Source organism: Xenopus laevis, chromosome 2S (genome assembly GCF_017654675.1).
Source record: "Xenopus laevis strain J_2021 chromosome 2S, Xenopus_laevis_v10.1, whole genome shotgun sequence".
NCBI lineage: Eukaryota > Metazoa > Chordata > Amphibia > Anura > Pipidae > Xenopus > Xenopus laevis.
The window spans coordinates 72,735,300-72,759,897 of NC_054374.1; the positions used below are offsets into that span (position 1 = coordinate 72,735,300).

At 38.7% G+C, this 24,598-nt stretch overlaps 1 protein-coding gene across 1 annotated transcript in view; it reads right to left on the bottom strand.

The window, feature by feature from the left end:
* Positions 1 to 1,041: 1,041 nt before the first annotated feature.
* The window catches only part of col8a2.S (collagen, type VIII, alpha 2 S homeolog), a 69,187-nt gene continuing 45,630 nt past the window's right edge, over positions 1,042 to 24,598 (bottom strand). The window contains exons 3-4 of the mRNA XM_018249496.2: positions 13,291 to 13,465; positions 1,042 to 4,357 (exon numbers count right to left, since the gene is read on the bottom strand). Coding sequence (XP_018104985.1) covers positions 2,451 to 4,357; positions 13,291 to 13,453 — 2,070 coding nt within the window. The 5' untranslated portion in view covers positions 13,454 to 13,465 and the 3' untranslated portion in view covers positions 1,042 to 2,450. The remainder of the gene's footprint in view (positions 4,358 to 13,290; positions 13,466 to 24,598) is intronic.

Below are 24,598 nucleotides of genomic sequence, written 5' to 3' on the forward strand. Positions count from 1 at the left end.
CCAAAAAACACTTTGAATTTCAAAGTATTTTTTCTTCTATTCCTTCACTCGAACTTAATGAATGGGCCCCTTAATGTGCTAAAACTCTAAAAGTCATCTCCAAGGCCAGAACTTTCTCCAGGAACCCTAGGAAATTGTATAGTATGGGATCTATCATCCAAGATGCTAAGGACCTGAGGTTTTCCCAGAGGATTCTTTCAATTTCTAAAGAACCATGCCTATCAAAGCAATAACCTAAATGAAGTACCACAAACAACAGACCAAGCTCAGTGCATAATTTGGGTAAGTAATATTGTGTTGTATTCATGGAAATATTGAGTAATCCACCCCACTGATTGTCTACTAAATCCAAAATTGTTTCACATATTTATGTCTGGAGACTTCATATAAAATTAGTCTAACTTGCCCATAATTCACATAACTGTTTTGGTTTGGCTATATGTTTTAATGTCAAGTGGATGTGAAAAATCTTTTAATACATTGTAAGCTCGGTCCCTTTTCTGTGCAATATCAGTTAGTGCTCCTTTGGTCAGATGAACAAATGCTACCTCCAGCATTGAGATTTTTTTTCTCCTTACTTAAGGACTTCTTGATGTCATTAAGTATTTTACATATGTCCTAAACAATGAAATTCCTACATTTTTAAAATTTTGATTCCACGTACCATGTAGCAGACAGCATGCTGCAGAATTTCAAATTGTGAAACCACTACCCGTTCTCTTAGGTAGGTGAGGCAGCTCTAGAATCCTACTTAATGGAGAAGGAAAGGTTAAAACTAAGTAAGCTTCATCAGAAAGGTCTATATGAATACACTATTAAATTATTAATTATACAATTATTAAAGTAATGCTGCTCAGAGTCCTTTGTCAAAAGAAACACCACATTACTTTCCTTCTTTTGTGTACATATGGGCTTCTGAATCAGACTTCCTGTTTTCAGCTTAAACCTCCAGGGCTTGGGCTTGAGCATGCTCAGTATGCTCCTCTCCCCCTTCCCTGCTGTAATCTGAGCTCAGAGCTATGAGTGAGCAGGGAGAGACTCAGGCAAGAAGTGATGTCACAGCAAGCTAATATTGCAGCTGCTATCCTCAGGTATGGAAAAGCATTCTAAAGAATATACATGGCATTCTAGCTTTCACTGTTGTGGCTATTGGCAATAAACTGCCTTGGTAGCTTTCCTTCTCCTTTAAGTCTCTTAGTTGAATGATAGATGGATGGATAGAAACTAATTATTGCATTACTATACTAAAGCACTGTAACGTCTGGATTGATCTGGGTTCACTGATACACTTTTCTGCATCTGTAGTATTTTCTTTCAATATCATAACGAATGTACATTAAATGAGTCAATAATATAAAGATATTGATATAAATTTGCAAAAATAAAGACAACACTTTTTGCCTGAGGCATCAATACTATGGATAATGATGAGAATTATGAAGAACTCTTCTTACCGCAAATGACCTGGGACCCAGTATAGAAATCAGCTGGGATACACCTATCACATGCTTACCATTCTTATTTAATTTATGATATATAAGCTTATCAACAATATCTGTTACATGTCTCCTGTGAACCCGGATGCTACTATGTTCTGTATTGTGCTTAAATTGAAAAGAAAATAATATAAAAAACCAGAAGAATAGTGTATCTTTTCTACACTTTCAATTTAGAGATAAAACATTGCATAATATCAATACATTTTTTACGGTAAACATTTATTTTGGCTTCTTGTGCCACGGCAGAGAGTTTTGATTAAGAAGAGTAGCCAAGGTGGGATAATCATTTCTCTCCCATATACTATTAATAATAATAAAAGGACTGTAAAAGAAATACAAAAAAGTAGGCCAATCTTTACTATTTTCATGGCTTAATGAAATAATTAGATGGCCTAAGGGATCCCAACAATTGTTACATGGTATACATGGTTACAATTGTTTTATATCTATACCATTAACAATTCTTTAGAGTAGGTTTCAATAGGAAACTAAAAACATATAGATTGGCAGAGATATTGACAGGGTAGATACCATAAGAATTCTAATTTCCACATTTACTTGGGTGTCAGAGCAGTGTTTAAAAAAAACTAAAGCAAAACAACATAGCATAAAAAGATAAATTACAAAAAGAAAACATTAAAAAAACGTTAAAATCCAAACTGGAACTTCAAGATTCACTTAAGGTTCCAAACTCAAGAATATTGTCTTGCACGACAGCCATGCAGCTTGCAGCTTTGTTAAGTGTCATTAAATGGTCTCATGACTTATTTTGCAAACTGTGCTGAGAAAAAGATTCTTCCACACCTAATTTCTCAGCAGGAAAAAAGCAACCATTTTTGTCTTCTTTGTGCTTTTTCCCTCCCAGTGGATATATAAGTATATGCTGATCTTTATCTTGTAAGATATTTTTAGATTGTTTATGGCTAAAGCAAGAGACTAAGCTCATGCTCATTATGTGGGACAAAGGAGGAATCCAGAAAAAGAAGAGTGAATATATTCTGTTGAATACAATCCATTGGCTTGGTCTGATGGCATCTGGATCCACACTTTGTCATTTTCTTTAAGTTCCAGAACTGCACTTCCAGAAGCTTGGTCCATGTATCCTTTTTTATATTCATCATAGGTGTATGTAGCAGGTACATTGTTCTTGTACAAAGCAACCCAGATGTTGGTGCCTTTGACATGAACATGGTAAGCAAAGTAATAGATTCCTGGCAACGAACAAGTAAATATTCCTGTGGCTGTGTTGTAAGCATTATGTCCATTGTATAAAGTCCTATCAAATTTAATGGGTAAGCCAGAAGGTGGGAATGGTGTAGATAAGATAGCAGTGAATGCGGGAGATGTTTTAATAGACCCATCAGGAGAGCCAAACTGGGGCTTTTCCTGCCCCAAAGATGTACCTTTAACACCATCTGGCAAGTGGAGGCCTGCAATTTCACCATTGCCATAAACCCCAGGTGGTCCTGGTGGGCCAGGTGGCCCTGGTAGCCCTGGTGGCCCATTTAACCCAGATGGACCTGGAACTCCAGGTGGTCCATTGGGCCCAGCGGGACCTGGCTGACCATTGATTCCATTGCCAGGAGCTCCAGGAACACCGGGTTCTCCCTTTAATCCTGGAAGTCCCTGGGGACCAATAGGACCAGCTGACCCTTGTAATCCGGGAATTCCTGCTGTACCTCGGGGACCTGGTTGCCCTGGCATTCCTGATTCACCCTTTGATCCTAAACCACCTGCATTTCCTGGGATACCTGGGAGCCCTATTTGCCCAGCTTCCCCTTTAGGCCCTGTTGGACCTTGGTGCCCCAGTAAGCCAGGAAGCCCTCTTTCACCTGGAAAGCCAGCCTTACCTGGTAACCCATTGAGGCCCTGATTTCCTGGAACTCCTGCTGGTCCTGGTGGCCCACTTGGTCCTATATCACCTTTTAAACCAGGAAGACCATTTTTACCAGGTAATCCCATTGACCCAGGAAGTCCTGGAGGACCTGCTATACCTTGTGGCCCCTGAGTACCAGGTTCCCCAAATAAACCTGGCTCTCCTTTTTCACCTATTCCTCCTGGAATTCCAGAGGGGCCACGATCGCCCTTTAAACCCGGAAGACCTGGTTTACCATAACCTGGTGGCCCCGGCAACCCTGGCAAACCCCTTATCCCTGGTTCACCCTTTGGACCTAAATGCCCTGGCAAACCTGGTAATCCATCTAAACCAGGTTTTCCAACACCATCCACCCCTGATTTTCCTGGGGGCCCCTGTGGCCCAGGGAGGCCTGCTATACCTGGACCCCCAGGGGGACCAACAACTCCCTTTTCTCCTGGGGCTCCAGGTAACCCAACAAGTCCTGGTTTTCCATTCCCGGGTTGCCCAGGTGGTCCCATTGGTCCAGGTGGCCCCCCAGCTCCTCGTGGTCCTGGTATTCCAGCTTTTCCAATGCCTGCTTCACCTTTGATGCCTTTTTCACCATGTGGTCCTGACTCACCCTTGGGTCCAGGCTCACCTTTTATACCAGGTTGCCCTGGTGCTCCTTGAACACCTGGTTTTCCATTAGAAGCAATGCCAGATGGCCCAGGAATACCTGGAGGTCCAGGCATTCCTCTAGGCCCTTGTTCTCCATGTATTCCAGGCTCTCCTTTGCTGCCAGGTAGTCCTTTGGGGCCTATTTTGCCAGGCATTCCTGACAATCCTGGTTTACCTATGCCAGAAAGGCCAGGAGCACCAACAGGACCTGGTTGTCCTTGTAATCCAGGCTTTCCCACCCCTGGCTTTCCTGGTTGCCCTGGTGGTCCTTGTGGTCCTCTTGGACCAGGTTTCCCTGCTGGTCCTGGCTCTCCCTTGAGGTCTGGAGAGATGGGTGGTCTATCTGTAGAGAGACAAAGCAAAATTAATTTGCTGGATCCAATATCCAATACATTTTAAGCAAAGTTAAACTACATGCATCCAATATCCAATACATTTTAAGATATTTATTTTTATTTTGTCCTGCTATTTAAATATGAAAAAAATGCAGCTATCGAAAATAAGTGAGATTATTATCTATGACCATCATGGCAGTGGATGCAGCTGAGAGAAGTGAGAGAAGTAAAGGTGTTTGTCATTTACAGATACCTATCCATACCAATTTTTTCTAAATGAGAATATCCATGAATTATTTGGTCATTATAGTTTCACATTTTGTTTAAATGCTCTATAGCAGTACTGTCCAACTTCTGTGGTACCAAAGTCAGAATTTTTAGGGCCTACATGCAGGGTTGGACTGGGCCAGTGGGACATCGGGGAAAAACCTGGTGGGCCCCAGCCCTCATTGGCCCCCGCCAGACCAGACCTGCTCCCCTGGTTGGCCCATGAAGAGAAGCTGCTGCACAATGCATCTTTCACTCGTGCGTAATTTGTGTACACCCACGTGACACATTCCCGCATTCGATCAGCAGGGGCAGATGTTTGGAAGTCAGAAGGGGACCTTGGGGACTGCCAGGAGGGCCGTTCATTTTGCAGCACTGATGGAAGCAACGTAACTTGAGGGCGGCGGGCCCTGGCGCGGGACGCGCAGCCGCCCCCCCCCTCCGTGCGCCCGGAATCCACCCAGAATCAGTGGCGCGCAAGCTGCCGGGGGCCCTGAGGGGCTGCGGGCCCTGGCCCAACCGCATCCCCTGCTCCCCCGGTAGTTACGCCACTGACCGGTGGGTCCCAGGCTGCTGTCCTACCCTGCCTACATGGTGGAGAGGTAATAATGCAAGCCAATATTGACCACTTATAAATCACACATACTTTAAACTGCACCCATATTATCTCAAGAACTTTAAAGACTATACCCACATTGGTTAATGCTCACTGCAGAGATATCACCCATCACTTAGACCCATATGCTTCCTGCATCCCTGTGGCTAGCAACCCCTCAGAACATAGACCTGCAGACTGCCAGTTGGCACTGCTCTATAGAGATATCCTCCATTTTAATAGATTCATTGTGCCTGATATCCCAAGTGGTCAAAAATGCATAGTGCCACTGCAATTGTCTGTAGGTTTTTGTATTTTACTTCAGCAATAACAGTGAGCAGGGCATGTCCTGCACATATGTGTTGGGGGAAATATCCTGCATGTGGACCATAGTTAGCAACAATATTTGATGGCTCGTGTGCATACCCATTATGTTTGGGAAATGTGGGAGAGTAGTGCTTTAGGATTTGACATATATTACATTTTGCTAGGGTTGTTGTTTTCTTTAATTCTTTTGGGGGTGTGCCACAGATTAGGCTCTGGGTTTTGTAAACATCACTTCATTTGCTACTAGTCATTGGGTTTACCCATTGGTAAAGTGAATGCTTGTCATAAAGCATGATAAAATGGATGTTTATATTCAAGGGTTGTTTACCTTTAAATTAACTTTTAGTATGACATAGGCATTGATACTCTGAGACGATTTGCAGGGGTTGGTATTTGTGTGTGTGTTTTTCAGTTATTTAGATTTTTGTTTGGCAGCTCTCCAGTTTGGAATCTCAGCACCTGATCTGATCGCAGGAGCCTACCTTAGCAACAAGGCAGTGGTTTGAATAATTGACTAAAATATGAATAGGAGAGGATATGAATAGAAAGATAAGTAATACAAATTAACAGTACTTAAAGGGGAACCCCACAAAAACATAACAAGGTTTTTGTAAAGTAAATATAATTTCAAACAACTTTGCAATATACATCATTTAAAATATATCCAGACTTTTCATGATTAAATTTAATGGTTTTTGACAGTTCCCTAAGCCTAGCCCCCTTGCTCTTCTGCTGATCTCTCTGACTACTTTGCTGAGCTGGCTGACTACTGTTACTTTGTATCAACAGCCATCTGTCCTTAGCATGCATCCTCCAAACCCCACAATTCTCTGCACATGTGATTTCAATAAGAAAAAGAACATAATAGTGCAATGCATTGTGGGGTATGTAGTACCTGCATGTTGTCTGTAAGCTGTGGAGAAGTTGTTACAATTTGTAACATCAGCGTTTTACTCCCTCCTTCCCTGCCAGGATTTTAAAACATGCAGAAAGAAAAGAACCGTTAAACAGCTGGATTTCAGCTTAGAAAATGTCATTTATTCATGGATATATTAGGGGTTTCTGTGTTATGTGGGCCTCTTTATCAAACTTTGGTTTGGAAGCCGGAGTTCCCCTTTAATAATAAAATGTCACAGAACAATAGTGGCTGCTGGAGCCAGTGACCCCCGTTTGAAAGCTGGAAAGATGTAGCAGAAGAAGGCAAATAATTCAAAAACTATAAAAAAAATAAATAATGAAGAGCAATTGCAAGGCTGCTAGGAATAGGACATTCTATAACATACTTAAAGTTAATCTAAAGGTGAACCACCTCTTTAATTCACTAAGAGGTCACATGACATAATTTGCTTCTCACATTACAACAAAAAAAATTGACTAATAGATGTTAAGCTTTTTCTCTCCCTAATGACCAATTTTTGTGCGATCCGACAAATCTGTCAAATTATTGTGCGGTTACTGGGCACCGAACGATTGTGCATCTAACGACTTTCCCTTCAACAGTAAGAAAATTGACGGTTTAGAGCATTTTCATCGTTCACAGTAAAAATGTATCCATTGTCCGATTGTTTGCAGGTCCAAGCAGGCCGCTAACATCAATTTTCCTACCTCCCACTATACAATATTGCTTGAAATGTTTTTTTTATTTGATGGACCAATTGTACAATCAAATAGTCATTTCAAGATAAACTTGGTCTTATGATAATGAAAAGATCTTTTAAAAATCTTATTGTCTATGACCACTGTAAGACATGTCAAAAAGTAAAGACAATCACCTTTACCTCCAAACATGGAAGCTAATCACTACTTATATAATCTTAATTTTCCTCCCATATATGAGTGCACATTTCTCCAAGTTGAGCTCCCTTTAATTGGGATTTAGGCCTGAATCTGTGGGCACATCTTCACTAGGGGGCAGGCTATTCCTCCTGTAATTTAATAATTATTATTATTATAATTGTCTGGGTAGATTGTTACTTTGTTATTTATGTACATTCAATTTATAAAAGTAGAAAGTTGTAGAAAGTGGGAGTTAGGGCCATAGTTAAGTAACTTTGAGAAGTGCCATCAAAATTGACCTGTAGTGGCATAAAAGGTAAATCTACCAGTTATATTTATACAGAAATTTATACTGAATGTGGGACATATATTAGGCGCATTATCCTTTTAAGGAAATATAAGATGCAGCTTTCTCCCCAAGTTTTCAGTTTGCAAAAAAAAATGTTTTTTTCCAAACAAGCATCGCTCCACATATTCACATATGTGAAGGATTTGGCTGTAATTGCTAAATATAATATGATTTAGGATGCATTCCCATAGAGTGCTTGACTTTGACACAGCCATAAGCCACACTTCCCAGCTTGGGAAGCATATGGGCAGACAGCTCACATTGGGAATGTAACATAATATAAACTCTGTAATTTGAGTAGCAATTCTCAATGTTGTTTTTCTCATTTTTCAGATTCCACTCCCCTCCATTATTTGAAGATTAGTAGCATTTACCAGATGCCTGAAAAACTGGAATTTCCTTTGCTTTCTTTATTCCTCAAGAATTATAATCTCTTAAATATTCATTTTGTCTTCCACGTGCCTTTGTGTCTTGCGAGAGTTTATCCCAAGGTGATAAAAGCATCGCAGGTTAGGATACAGTTATCTGTGGGCTTCAGGAACGTGGAAGAAATCCTGTAATATTCCAGCTTTTCTTGCCAATAATATAAAATTGCAGTATTCCTAATGGAATTTGTATTTCAGAAAGAGATGCAGTGCTCACTGTGTTCATCAAAGTTACTGGACCCAAATTAAGGTGGTCATTTTGGAACCTACATTTTCAGAAACATATGAACATATTCTGAAAATGTTTTTGAGTGAGTGCAGTGGCATAACTAGATGTTACGTAGTAAATTCAATTTAGGGCCCCAAAAGATTGGTAAATTAACATCATCTACCAAGATATAGTGGGATTGCTCATTAATTGGTGCTTTCCTGTGCCCCCTACACTCCTGGGCCCCCCTGCAAGGGGGTCAGCTTCCTCTAACAGGACCCTCCAAATAGATGAAAGCATCAGGATTTCACAAGTTGTAACGTGTCAGTTTTTAATGCTAAATCCTGCCTGTAGATGGTGTTAGAGTGCAATGCCCTTAGGGGCAAATTCACTAACGCGCGAAGCGCCGAAACGCTAGCGTTAATTCGCTAGCGTTTGGCATTTTCGCTACTGCGCAAATTCACTAACGAACGCTGGCGTAGTTTCGCTAGTGTTACTTCGCAACCTTACGCCAGGCGAATCTTCGCTAGCGACGAAACTACGCAACTCACTAACTTGCGCAGTGTAGCGAACGCTACCTTTTACGCTAGACTTCCTTCGCCACCTCAGACCTGGCGAAGCGCAATAGAGTAGATAGGGATTGTTTCAAAAAAAGTCTAAATTTTTTCTAAGTCCCAAAAAACGCTGGCGTGTTTTCTACATGATGGCTGATAGGCTGAAAAAGATTGAAAATTTTGTGGGGCTCCCCTTCCTCCCCCCTACATTTCCTGACTCATGGCAACTTACCTAGACAGTGGGCACATGTGTAGGGCAAAATAAAATTTTTATTTGCAGATTTGAAGGTTTTCTAGGCATTTGTAGTGCTGATACGTGTTCCTCCATTGAAATTTGAATTTCACGCCGTATGCAAATTAGCCTTCGCTAGCGCAACTTCGCTTTATATAGCGAATCAACGCTAGCGCAACTTCGCAAACTTACGCTACCCCTGTGCGCAACTTCGGATTTTAGTGAATTTGCGAAGTGCTGGCGAAAATTCGCCTGGCGAAGTGGGGCGAAGTGCGGCAAAGAGCGGCGAAGTTGCGCCTGGCGAAACTTCGATTCTTAGTGAATTTGCCCCTTAGTCTCTCAGAAGCAATGTATTGCGCTCTAGCACCTAGAGGCAGGATTAAATGTGAATTCCTTATGGCTTCTACCTTCTGAACCCCCCAGCAGGAACAGAGTCTGCTTACACATGGCAGTATTAGTGATGGGCAAGTAAATTCGGCAGGCACGAATTTCCATGTTTCGCTGCCGGTAAACTGCTGCCAATAATTATGCTGTGTCTAAAAAATCTGGGCGCACATCAGAATAGTCGCATGCATAAAATTGTCAAAATTATTCGGACGCCCATTTACTTTAATGCATTTGGGCAAAATAGGTGCGTGTATAACTCCCATTGACTTCAATGCACTTCCTGAATTTTCTTGCCGGGACGAATTTCGCTCATCGCTAGGCAGTATTATAGCTAAGCTACCATTAACGTATTGATAACTGTTTGTTAGTTTGACTAAAATCAAGTTATATATATATATATATATATATATATATATATTTATATATACACAACTATTGTCAACAATATAGCACTCCGTGGGAGTCGTTTACTATAAAAAAAACACAGTTGCTGTTGCACAAATTTGGCTACAGTCATTGCTTGAAAAAAAATCAGTTCAGTTAGTACTACTACACATACCCACTCCAGAAATATTGGTTTCAATATAAGCTATCATTGCTTTTAGTATTGTTTGGCTAAATGTTCAATGTTTTACACATTGGCCATGATATTGTTGGCTATGAAAACTTGGACTCCATAAGGGGTATACAGACTGAGTAAAGTCCAACTAGTTGGATCATATTGGCATACTGTACACAGGTGTGAATGAGATTTAAAACAATGTATTTTAAAAACTCATAATTCTCATGCTATTTACTTAATCTGGAGGAGTAGGAGATGTAGCTGAGCCATCATTTTCCAAGCCTGCTGGACCACACCTTTGCTAATGCATTTTACATTTTTTCTTAAGCTTCATGAAAGAATTAACTACAGATGTGATTGTAGACTCAAGTAAAGGAAGATGCAACATAGCAAAATAGGAAGCCATATTGTTCCCTCCTTGGTCCAAATACTTAATGTGATGACAATGCAACAATAAATAGGAGAATAAGTATGAAAGAGAAAATCTTATGATAAGTAGGAAAGTAAGTATGAAAGAGAAAATGAGAATACAATGCAGCTACTGTACAAATGAGAGTAGTTCTTGAATACTGCTTTAAGGGATCCGTGACTATATAAAAGAACAAGGGCATGGAACACAGAGGTTACTTCTTATATCCTCTATTTTACAACAGTGGGTGCATTATCTATTATAATGCACAAGTGTTTCATCACTATGCACTGATTATAACTGATGACATCACTAAGCACTGGTTATAGGGCCATACTTCTAAACAATGCTATCTGAAATCAGAAAGTGAAGGAACACAATTCTCTCCCTTACTCTCCCATTCCTCTTGTATGCTGCCAGATCCAATATAGCCTATGGGTTGCTGCGCATTTGCAGGTCAGCCCTCCCTGCTTGTGACCTCAGCATGCACTTCTTCCTCTACTGCCTGTTGTTGTTCTTTTATATTCTTGTGTCTGCCCCACCCACGTTGGGGGCTTTAGAATGTGATTAGGCACAGGTATATTAAGTATGACATCTTGGCCAGATGGCCCTGGTACAGGTTGGAAGAAGGTGACATTTTTTCGACCCAAACATCACTAGTAGCTGGATAAATAAATTAGGAACATAAGGGGAGGAGCAATAGCAGGAAAGGAAAAGAAGGGTGCAAAGATGACAGATTGAGGGTGGGATATGAAAGGGAACAGAAGAAAGTTAATAGAGAGGAAGAAATGGGAAAGAGCAGAAGGGAACAAAGGGAAGAGTATCGGCAGAGGGGAATGTAGTTGTGATTAGAATATTCTGCCAGGCATGAATTCATAGCGAAATTTCACACTTCACGATCTGCAGATTTGTTTACAAAACTGCAGCAAAAATCGGGCCCTAAAAATTTCGATGCAACAAAAAAGTCGCCAAGACAATTTTTTCATTGAGTCAAAAAGTCGCCATAACAAAAAAAACGCCCATTGACTTCCATGCATTTGGACAAAAAAGTATCTAAGGCAAAAAAGTCGCCACAAGAAAAAATGGCCATTGACTTTAATGCATTTGGAGTGAGAAAAATTGACGAAAGTAAAAAAAAATTGACGCCTATTGACTTTAATGCGTTTTTTGCAGTCTTATGAAACAGGAAAGATTTGCTCATCACTATAATTTAGGAGAGGGACACAGCAAAGGTGAGGATGGGATTTTATGGAACCTTCCATGGATTAATAATGACAAATTATGTACTCTCTACCTATTGTATTGCTCTGCATATCAGAGACAGTACCTAGACCTATAGCAAAATATAGTGAGCTTTATCTAGACCAGGGATCCCCAACCTTTTGAACCCGTGAGCAACATTCAGATGTAAAAGGGGTTGGGGAGCAACACTAGCATGAGAAATGTTCTTGAGGTGCCAAATAAGTGCTGTGATTGGCCATTTGGTATTCCGTATGTGGATTGGCAACCTACATTGAGGCACTGTTTGGCAGTACACCTGGTTTTTCTGAAACCAAAACTTGCCTCCAAGCCTGGAATTCAAAAATAAGCACCTGCTTTGAGGCCACTGGGAGCAACATCCAAGGGGTTGGAGAGCAACATGTTGCTCACGTGCTACTGGTTGGGGATCACTGATCTAGACACTTAGCTTAGGTAGCTCCTATTATCCCGCCATGCCATTTAATTTAAAAACAAATGAAAACTGGGACAATTTGTTTCTGATGCACCTTGTGATATCAAAGCAATAAGTGCTTAGGGGCTAGTTCTGGTTATTTCTTCTCAACAGCATTATTAGACAAACCTACTGCCTTCCAGCCCATATGGAATAGAAATGCCAGAATCCACAGCCACCAAATAATTGGGTGATGATGTTAGGAGCATAACTACTGATAGGCCACAAGTTTTATATCCTTTAAATTAGGGCCTCTGAGTCTTCCTGAAAGCAATTATATTTACTGATAAAAAGAAAGTTATCACCACAGTACCAGAAGAAAAACGCCCCGGAATAACACAGCTAACAAAAAGTTAAAAGTAAAGAACCATATGGTTATGATTTACTCAAAATAATTTTTGTATGTATTAATTAATGAAACTGATATGGCTATAGAAAGGTTCATTATTTGGCAATGATAACGAATTACACGAGGAAACAAATTAAGAGCATGATGTTCTTTCTCAACAGATGAATAATAACAAGATTATGTTTCCTGCAGGAATAGAAAAAACAGCATTTGACAAGAAATTGAATGAGCATTATTTTCTGATCTCCATGGCCATAATTAATCTTTAAAGGAATATTCAGTATAAACATAAAAACTGGATAATAAAATAAAAAAAAAATTCAATATAGTTAGTTAGCCAAAAAATGTAATCTATAAAGGCTGGAGTTACTGGATGTCTAACATAATAGGCATCAGCCCTCTTGGTTTCCACTGATTGGTTACCAGGCAGTAACCAATCAGAGACTTGAGGGGGGCCACAGGGGTCATAGCTGATGCTTTTGAATCTGAGCTGCATGCTAAAGATCAATTGTAAACTCACTGAACAGTTATGTCCCATGTGGCCCCCCTTCAAGTCGATGACTAACTCAGAGCTGAAAACATAATGTTGTGTTCTGTTAAGTTATGTTAGACATCCAGTCACTCCAGCCTTTATACATTACATTTTTTGCTAACTAACTTTATTAGAAACATTTTTTTATTTTGCACAGCCTATCCATTTACCCAATTTTTATTTTTACACTGAACTGTCCATTTAACCTGATGTGAACTATCACAGAAAATGTAATCTCTAATGTGGGTTTTTCCTTACCTAAATACTGTCCTTTGCCTTCTCTGAATGGAGGGCCAAGAGGTCCCTTGACCATTGGATTTACATATTTCATTTGGTAATAACCACCACCTGCTGGACCTCCTCCAGATACCGAACCCATTGCTGCCATTAAAAACACTAATGTTCCACCTCCCAGGGACATTCTGACTTCAGTCTGGAATTAAAGAAACAAACAATAATTATTAATAATTTATTTATAATAACAAATACATATATAACCAGTCATTGAATGGGTTGATTCTATTGCTAAATAGTTATTATTATAGATTTATTATAGTTATTATCGTACAACATTTTATAATGTTTATGTGCAACACCATATATTGGCATTTATTATAAAAAAATAAATACAAGCGCAAATACACAAAATGATACACAAATGTAAGGAAACTTCTACTTAATACTGTTTCAGTTTTTTAAAACCTCCCTCCCCCCCCCAAAAACAGTTCATTGTACAGGAACAGTTCAGTGTATAAATAAAAACAGGGTAAATAGATTGTATTTGTAGAGCTCTCTAACTCTGAGTTAGTCAGGGACATAACTGTTCAGTGAGTTTGCAATTGATCCTTAGCATGCAGCTGAGATTCAAAAACAACAGTTTGGTTAGTGCCTGGTAACCAATCAGTGAAAACCAAGAGAGCTGCAATGCAGGAAGTAGTGTTCTGGCTATTATGTTACACATTCAGTCACTCTAGCCTTTATACATTACATTTTTGGCTAATGAACTATATTAGAAACATTTTTTATTTTGCATAGCCTATCTATTTACCCAATTTTTATTTTTACACTGAACTATTGCTTTAAAATACTTCATAGTCAAAGCCATGGCCGTGTAAATTGGCTAGAATTCAGTAGAGATACTTATGGGAATACTACTTTACAAAAATGGTGATACTCAGTTTCTCTCTCTACCAATACTAAAAGTCCAAATCCAAAAATCCGGCATCTCAGACCTGCCGAGGTTGTAAATAAATCAGTGGGAGAGGTCATATTTGGAAGTTTCTGTGGTCATTGAGCATTGAAGGACTTGAGCTTTCAGAGAATAGGGAAAACTGACAACTTTTTTGGGGAACTGATGAAGACTTACACAACTTGTTTTATTAATTTTTTATCTCAGCTGTCATACTGTTATCTTTCAGAATCTGCACCTAATTGTTACAAACAGTTAAGGCTTTAGTTACTCCATGAGTAGCACTACCCTGTATATGAATGATAGGTAATTGTTCCATTGCCAAGAATTCTTCTAGTCAGAGACCTCCCTACAATAATTTCAAGAATAATATATTCTCTGACTTATATAATAAAGGATATGAGAGGTCAGCAAGGGGTTTTATAACCAATTTATATAAAGTCTAGATTGTTCTACACCACATATCAAATGTTACAAGGAAAGAACAAAAAGTACCACTTTCATAATCTTCAGCTGTTAAAAATATTTTGTAGAATTTGTACAGAACATTGACACACAACTACAATCTGAACTGTAGAAGAGTTCTTAGTATAAATGACAGATAGGGCTAGATTGTGAATATCAAGGGAACTGAAAATTTGCATTAGACTGGAATGGCTAAAAGTATCAAACAGAGGGTAAATCCAGTAGTTGTCAACAGAGAAGTACCCTTTGGACTTGGCAATCTGGAGATCATTAACAAAGTTACATACGGTTATTTTATGCAGGGTTGCATTGGGTGCAGCAAATTATGGGTGTAAAGAAAGTAATACAAGAGAAGACAACATTGCAGAGTTTAGAGTGGGAGACAGGGCAGTAAAGAGACAGAAGGGGTCTGAGTGTTCTTAGAAGTTAGTGTTCTTAGAACTGGACTAAGGAAAGCATGACACTGTTTCAAGAGTATCAAGAGATTGTATGTGGTATATTACTAAGCTGGAAGGACATTCGCATTCAGGGAATAGGAAAATTGAACTGGCTTTTATCAAGTCCTTTTTTCATCCCGGCTTACCATAATTACCATAACTACCCTTTATATGAATTGTTCTATGTAATTGTTGTAGTGCCAAGATCTCTGCAGTTTCTTGTCTGAGACCCTCCACAATTATGTCAAGAATAATGGATTCTTTTTATAAATATGATCTGTCTGGGTTGTGCTACAGAACATCAAATGTTATAAGGAAAGAGGAAATAGCGTTACTCCCGATTTTGGGACTTGCTGGGATTTTATATCTATCCAGGATCAGACTGAGCCGGAGGGACACCGGCTAAAAGCCCAGTGGGCCCTGGCCTTCGTGGGCTCCACTGACCCAGACCCATGCCGATCTACTGCCTGGATGGACCCACGTCATCCTCTGATTTCCCCTCAAGCCCTGATTGTGGGCACAACTACAGGACAGGTTAATGCAAGGGTCCTAGAGAGCGGGCTGCTGCTGGGGCAGGGGCCTGGAGGGGGTTGCTTTTAGGGCAAGGGGTCCCAGAGGGGGTTGTGGCAGGGGTGGGAGCCTGGAGGGGGTAGTGACTGGGGGGCAGGGGCCGCTGTGATCCTCAGACCATCCGGTCAAACTCTACTTGCAGAGAGAGCACAAGCCAGAATTGAACGTAAGAGTAAGAACCCAAGCACTGCAAGACAGACATGCTACCTATTTAGCCACTGTGCTGCTTAAGTTGTTTTATGTTATACAGTATATGCCAATATTTTTTTTTTAAATGTTTTAATTGTACACCTAGTTAAATAGGTTGTTTTTGATTGATGAGTTTACTCCCCTCTGGAAATTTTTCTGTGGACACTCGTGCGGAGTTCCTTAAATCAAATAAAAAATGAAATGGAATTCTATTTGGATTATGGTATATAAGATCCTGGGTTATAGGATACCACAACTGAGGATCAATGCCTCAGTTCATTATACACACTCACATACAATTCTGACATCATTTTGGAAAAGAAGTAGGTTTTATCAGGGTGCGCATTATTTGGGTAGGTCAGAGGTGGAGTTTTGTCATAACTGGTGCATGGCTGGGGTGGATCAGGAGCACGGCTTTGCTTGTGGGTTGTTCCTTTTTTTTATTTTCTATTGGGCTCCATTTTGGTGGTTGGTAGAGTCCACCATCCAGGGGGCCCAGGTTACCAGTGGTCTAATAATTGGGGTCACCTTGGGGGAGAGCCTTGCTTACTGAAGTCTTACTGCAGTGTCTTCTTATTAACCTGTTTTTTTATGTAAACTATCTGTGGAACTGGACCTTTAATTGTAGACTGGTGATCAGCTTTTGGACATGTTTCCTAACCTCCCTGAGTACTGAACAGGCTTTACAGAGTGTTCCATACCTCTCAGGCATATATTGGACATATAATATATTATTATAGACTGTTGCTGGAATGTCCCTTAACTCTAATGGAAGTTATGTATATACTTTAACTTTTGTTTCTGTTCTCAGTTTAGTGTAATGAAAGCAGAGAAGATAAAATGCATTTCAATAAATATTAATAAACGTACTATCTGGCCTTCCAATAAAGGTGTTAGTGGCTAATCCGGAAAGTATAAAAGAGAATAATTGGAAGCATTAAAAACTCTTCCAGCCTTTTCAATTTATTTAATATAAGTTGACACCAACTGCATCCAACAGCAGCAGCAAATATGCCTATAAAAAACATTTCCACTGCTTACAGCCAGATGTTTTTGTAAGGTTTTTTTTTTAATAAAGCTGTGGTACTGTAATTTTTTAATATTCAGTTATATACTAAAGATTTGTTAAAATGTTTCATTAACATCATATACATTAAAATGCTTTATCAATTTAAGTATTATGGTGGAAAAAATATCTGTTATATATATATATATATATATATATATATATATATATATAGACAACTACAAGAGGTCCTCTGCACTCAACCCATTATCAATATATTTAAGACAGAGACATTTTGTGCATACTGCTACTGAAAAATACCTTACCCTTTAAACAAAACAGGGATTGTTTGTCCATATATTGCAATATATTTAAGCTGGCCAACTATGTCAAAGTCATCCCATATCTGGCCAGTCCTATGCTCAATTTTCATCTGATTCATTAAGAATTCAATTGCTTAATTATATATTTTACAAAGAGACTAAGTTCTACCTGCAACTTACTAGCTGCTTTCAAAGTAAAACTCCCAAACTTGGCTGCCCTTTTATTAGACACCAGTAGGATCACCTGACTATAGCTGGAAGGGTGGGAGCTACAACATGGAGCTGGTCACTGCTCCTGTATAAACTATAACAAACAAGGGAAAGTTGTGCTCACCACTATTTTTTAAAACCATTAGGCGGGGGTGCAATGAGGGTGTGACCACAAAATACATATAGACAAATACAAGATTCCTCTGCACTCAACCCATTATCAATATATTTAAGACAGAGACATTTTGTGCATACTGCTACTGAAAAATGCCTTACCCTTTAAACAAAACAGCGATTGTTTGTCCATATATTGCAATATAGGACTGGCCAGATATGGGATGACTTTGTCGTAGTTGGCCAGCTTAAATATATTGCAATATATGATTTTATAAATTAGTGGTGAGCATAACTTTCCCTTGTTTGTTATATATAAATATATATATATATATATATATATATATATATATATATATATATATATATATATATATATATATATATATATATATATAGGCACCCAAGGGCCTGTTTCTAACAAATTCTTATTTTTGGGGGGAAAAAATAAAAAAGCTGCCAGCACTGTCTGTTGTAGTCCTGACAAACTAGGCTTACCTGATGAGATAAAATTAATTGATAGATCTAATAAATGCATGTTTAGATTATATCAGTGAAGCCCTTTCAGCTGTTTTTTCTCTATGTGCTCCTTAATTTTCTGGTAATCCTACTACAAGAGGGCAGGGTTTTTTTTAAGGACGCTTTTAAAAGGTTTGGATCGTCAGTTGTCAATTGGCTAAATTAAAGAGTTCTAATACTTTTAAGAGTTTAATACTTTCTAAGAGTTCTAATTGTTTTAGAGTCTATGGCTAAGGAAGCAACTTGTTTCTTATGCTTTCTTATTTATCTTGCCACTATTAAAATGCCATTTACCAATTAAATTAAATGGCCTATGCTGTCATTCTGTATATGGAACTGATTGTCTTTTTATTTCACAGCCTGAAATATGCAGTCAACACTGCTAGTAATGTTCAGTCTCTAAATTAAAACTGCAAGCAATCCAACGTGTTGAAATAAGTCTACAAAGCAAAGTTCAACTCGTGAGATCTTTGGTGTTAGCCCTGCCCAAGCCCTTCATCCTTAATCCTGCTGTCTACATTTGGGTCCCTGTGACAATAATAAATATAATGGATTTCCTGCTGTTTTTTTTTTTTAAAAAACTCCTGTGGCTTATAAACTAAAACCCCTAAATCCTGATTGCTTAAATATGAAAATAACTTTTAGCTGTGGCAATGCCGCCTTTACAATGTAACCCAGAAAGAGAGGTAGAATGTATTTCTATATGTATATTTAATGATATACTTTTAAATGCATGCAGTGAGTGAAATATTACATTTGGAAAAATTGTGTGTTAACTGTAAGCAGCCAAGGCTGGCAATTGCTTAAATACCAGCAGTAGGAGGAGGCTCAATATGTACTTCTACAAATCTCTTTGTGAAAATATATTAAGAACAAAATGATGAAAGTGAGCCAGAATACAATGTGATTGCCTATCTCAATCTGAATTTTGCAATATATTTAAACAAAAGACCTGGTTTGACCTTTTTCTCTTTGTGATGCTGGCGCTAAGCTGAAGCTGGTTCTTTATAATGTGTGCATTATTCATTTTATTAAAGTTGTAGCACTAAAATGCAAAAAAAGCTATGAATAACCTGTAAACAGTGCATAGTGATGTTGCTAGGTATAATTACTGATGTCACTTGTATCAAATGACTTATTGAAAGTTGTATACTATAATGTAGCCTGTACTTTAAATTATGATGGTATTAGAAGTTACATTAGAGTTCCATGAACTGTATAAAGAGTTCAGCCTGTTACCTTGTGCCTATATGGTCATGAAACTCCTTGCTTCCTCCTCACTCCTGTCACTTCTAATATAGCTATATTCTTCATTAGGAGGCATTGGCTTAACTATGGAGGAAGTAGATCCTGGACTATGGGGTTTGCTTCCTCTAAATCTCCCCTCCTCAGACCCTCTCCTACCTGGTTGGGAGCTGTGGTGTGGGAGGGGGAGAAAGTTTGCAGTGTGCACCCGGCCACTTTTTTTTATTTTTCGTTGGGGGCCTGGCGACCACTGATAGGAGGTACATTATGCCCCTTATATGCAGTGAGCTGCTATTCTGTTCTTTCATTAGTTGTATCTCTTAATCATATCAGCCAACATCGCATACAGTTTTGGATCTTACTTACCATTTAGGACTATAGCAAAACCTTACCCCACTACTCTCCATTTGTTGGAGTGAAAGCCCAAATTTCTGAGTCCAAAAATATATGTGGACTCTGAACTGAACAAAAGGAAGTTCCTAAAGACTATCAATGGGCAATATTGTGCTAGGTGAACCTAGTTTGGATGGGAAATGTGACATTATCTATAAATGATGATTAGGAACATTTATTAGAGAAGCCAGAAACAATAATAATACACAGTATATTTGACATATAAATAAAGGGATGCACCAAGTCCACTATTTTGGGATTCAGCCAAACCCTGAATCCTTTTTGAAAAATTCACCTGAATACCAAACCGATCTAAATCCTAATTTATATATGCAAATTAGCCCTACAATGGGTTAAGGAGAACCAGGCGCACAGTACACAGCTAAAAATGTCACATGAATTTAAGGAATTGGATTCAGTTCAGCCGATTCCTGGCTGCTATAGGTTACTGCAATAGGAGTATGTAATTATACTGACATTACTAGAAAACTCCAACAGAAACTGACATAGAGCACTTTCTGGGAAGTGGATTCCCAGTAAAAAATCAAAATATTCTGGGGTGCAGGTGGGCTTTGGCCTTAGCCAATACAGCTGTTTTTAAGTGTGGGAGTACCACACATGCGAAAAACTTGTAATTCGTTAGAAAAAAAGAGATTAGTCAGAAATTAAATTTCTAAGGTCTTTTGGCACACTTGTAGGTTCATTCGCCAGAGAAAGGTGCAAGCATTATGGATGTTAATAGAGGGCAAACTTCAATGATCGATTAATCTGCAATACACTTAGCTGAGTGCTGCTGCAGATCAGCTGCACTCTACAACTTTTTGCCTATTGCGTCTTTAATGGTCCCAAGTCTCAAGGTTGCCTTCCCTAAGTTGGTGTTACTAAAGGGATCCAGAGTTCTGTGTGTTTCGCACCAGTTAATGATCAACTCTTCTTATTCTAGAAATACATTTGCTAGGGAGGGACTTTTTGCAATGTGCTCACTGAAATTTGCAGTGGACGAAGGTTTCATTTAACCAACCCATCAGGTTTGATTTTAGTCTGTTCTAATCATTAGTGGTGGATTAAGAAATCTTGTGTGGAAGTCGGCTAGAACCAAGGGCCCAGAGATTCTACTTTCACGTAAAGACTGCAGCTCTTCAGGAAATGTTGTAATCTTCACAAACAAAGCTAAGCATTAATGGGGGAATGTAATAAAAGTCGCAAAGAGCAAAACAATTAGCACAAATAAGAATAAAAAGTCTCATTTCGCAATGTAATTCTCTTCCTTAAACTGTTATCACACTGCAAATTTTTAATTTTGCACGGCAAAAAGAAGTGCTTGAATGGTCATGGTCAAAAAATTGGGCTAATTTTTTTTTTCCCTCTACATTTTTCACATGTTGGGAGGTATGTAAGTTAACCTTCCTTGGCATGCAGTGGTAAAGAGTTAAACCTAAAAAGCATTTAGTTGGCCCAAGTACAAAAACCCGTAGCAACCAATAAGAAATTGAGCAGTAAATGCTTCCTGCTGATTGTTTGCTATGGATTTTTGAACCAGGGCAAATTTGGATCTATTTATTATATAACTCCAAAGGAGGAACAGATTAAAGGAGAAGGAAAGGCTTCATGCACTTGGGGTGTCAAATGTTAGGTACCCATAAGTGATTGTTTTGACTTACCTGAAACCCCGGGCCAGTGCTCCTATCAGCAGAAAACTGCACCAGCCCGGGGTTATACCAGTGAGCACCAAGGAGCGATCCATTTCCGTCTTCTTCTTTCTTCAAATTTCCCGTGGCAGACGCATGCGCAGTTGAACAAAATAGCCGAGTTTTTAGTTAAAGTTCAGCTTTTCGTTCTACTGCACATGCGCAGCCGCGTGAAGAATGAGGAAGACGGAAGAGGATTGCTCCGTGGTATAATCCCGGGCCAGTGCAGTTTTCTGCTGATAGGAGCACCGGCCCGGGGTTTCAGGTAAGTCAATACAATCACTTGCCGGTGCCTAACATTTAGCACCTTTCCTTCTCCTTTAATCACTGACCTGTTAAACTCCCAGCAAAAGTATAAGTCAGTCTCATGGGCACTTCAGTTCTCTTACTGTAGCATGTTACTTTATAAACCTCCAATGTCCTGTCACAGGTCAGAAGTTGAAAATATGAAGTAAAACAAGCCCCATTTCAAACCCCAGGTCAGAAGTGTTGGCCAATGCACTTTTTTCTCCTAAGCCAAATACAGATATGGGACCTGTTATCCAGAATGTTCCGGACCTGGGGTTTTCTGGATAACATATTTTTCTGTAATTTGGATCTTCGTTCCTTAAGTCTACTAGAAAATCATGTAAACATTAAATAAGCCCCATAGGCTGGTTTTGCTTCCAATAAGGATTAATCATATCCTAATTTGGCTCATGTACAAGGTATTGTTTTATTATTACAGAGAAAAAGGCAATCATTTTTAAAAATGGAATAAAATGGGGTCTATGGCAGACAGCCTTAGTGAAATTCTGAGCTTTCTGGATAATGGTTTTCCATATAATGGATCCCATACCGGTATTTATGTCCCAGCTTCAGGGTTTTATGATATTTCTATGATTCTGACATTTAGGAGCCATGTTCTGTCTCTGCTGGAGCAATTTACTTATAATGCAGTATTCAGTGGCAGGTTAAGGGTTAAAAAGCCACACAGTTAATTTGGCATTATAAAAGGTGTATTGTAAGAACATAAACGCAGGCCTCATTTAATTTAAGCAGGAGGTCTGTAATGGTAAAATTATTTCACATCAATATTTATCTGAAACCAGAGATCGCCAAAGAATTTGAAAGGAAGAAACAATGGGAAGCAGGGGAAAGAGAAGGAATTAGGCAATATCAAATAAAAAGAAAAATATTATTTCACTGTCTAAGATAGTCTGAAGCTATAAATGTTAGCAACTTATTTAACAAGCAGATGACAGCAGACAAATTAGTTAAACATCTGTCAAACATAATCATGGGCATAATTATACAAATATAAAAACGGCGAAAATAAAAATAAAACTGGAGAGCTGCTGATTAAAAGGTCAAGTAACTCAAAAACCACAAATAATAAAAAATGAAAACCAATTGCAATCATGGCAAAAGTTAATTTAATTAGATAACGCAGAAAGGTTCAGTTATTAATACTGGCTGGGGTTCAGAATTTATATGTGACCTGGGCAATGTTTGGATAGATTCTGTTCTCCCATAGAAACAAAGAGGGAGGTTAATTGGCTCCTTATCAATCTGTCTATAGAGTGTGCTGTGAGAATGTAATAGGGACCTTTAGACTGTAAGTTCTAAGATGACATATGATGTGAATGATGCACAATGTCTTTAAAGTGCTACGTAAAAATGTTGGTGCTATATATATAAATAGAATAATAAATAATCACAGCATTGTTACTGTGGGAATTTCAGAAAGATTATTAGGCAAAAAGGCAAAAGATTAAAGTCATTGGGGCTGTTTAAGAAAATTGGCAACCAACAATGACTTTACATTTATTTGTCCTTTGAATCTTTGTCACATTTCTGCTATTTTCCACCTTGAACAATGTGTTTTATGCCTCTTTGCCTTTGATATCAAAAATAGATTGAGAACTTAATGTAAATAGAGTCCAGACTCATTTACTAGTCATTAGTCCTTACCTTTCATTTGTTTGCTAAAAGAAATCGTTGCTTATAAATAATTGAAACCTATTTAACCTAAACGAGCAATCAAGATCCCTGGAAGACTTTTTTTTAGACTTGGAATCTACAAACAAGGTAAATTGCTTAAATTAAATGTTCATTAATTACTTGGTTTTTAAGATATCATCTGGCAAGCACGAGTTCAGTGAGAAAGAACATAAACAGCCAGTGCCTCTTATATGCCCTACTTTAGTTATTATGTTTCTTGGAAGTCTTCATGCTTTCTGTACCACACGCAACCCATCATATACTTATAGAAGGACTTAGCAGAAGTTGTCATACTACTATGCTCAATACAATTTCAGAAACATTTAAAGAGATAGGAAATGGTCTATTTTATTTGATTTTATGAAAGAGGGCCTGAATTGAAAGGTGATTAATAAAAATTAACAATAATTATAAACCTATAGCCTTACACAGCATTTGTTTTTAGAAGGGGTCAGTGACCCCCATTTGAAACCTGGAAAGAGTCAGAAGAGGCAACTAACTTAAAAACTATAAGATAGAAATAATGAAGACTAATTACAAAGTTGCATGGAATTGGACATTCTATAACATACTAAATGTTACCTCAAAGTTGAACCACCCCTTTAAGTCAGTTGTCCTCCTTGGATTGAATTAGGGAGCTCAGAACAGAACAGAAAGTTCCAGTGATATTGATGGTCAGAAACCACACTTTTATGAGACACTGTTCCTCGTTACTTTTTACAGCAATATGACCCCCAATGATAAGATCAGAGTAGTGACGAGCGGAATTTTTTGCAGGCATGGATTAGTTGCAACAAAAAAGTCACCACGACAAAATTGTTGCAGCGACAAAAAAAAAAAAGTCACGATAAGAAAGAACACCCATTAACTTTAATGCATTTGGAGTGAGAAAAAATGGCAGACTGCAGGGTAGATTTCTGCTTTATTCTGCTTTATTCCTTGTTGTCCTCTCCACACATTCTACTCCTCCTCTTCACTTTTCCTTTCTGTGTGCACAACCTTTCTCATTACTCCACCTAGTGCTAAGCAGCTAAAACATACTGTAATAAACATTCAACTTTCTTATAAGAATGGATGGAACAACATTAAATCTCTCTCCTCATTACAAAACAACAAAATGAACTACAAAAGATTAGATAAAGGTAGACTATATCATGTTTTACAGAAAAACCGTCTCTGAGGTACAGGGTCAAACTGGACCCAGATCCGCACTCTACGTTCCTACACTGCCGTCA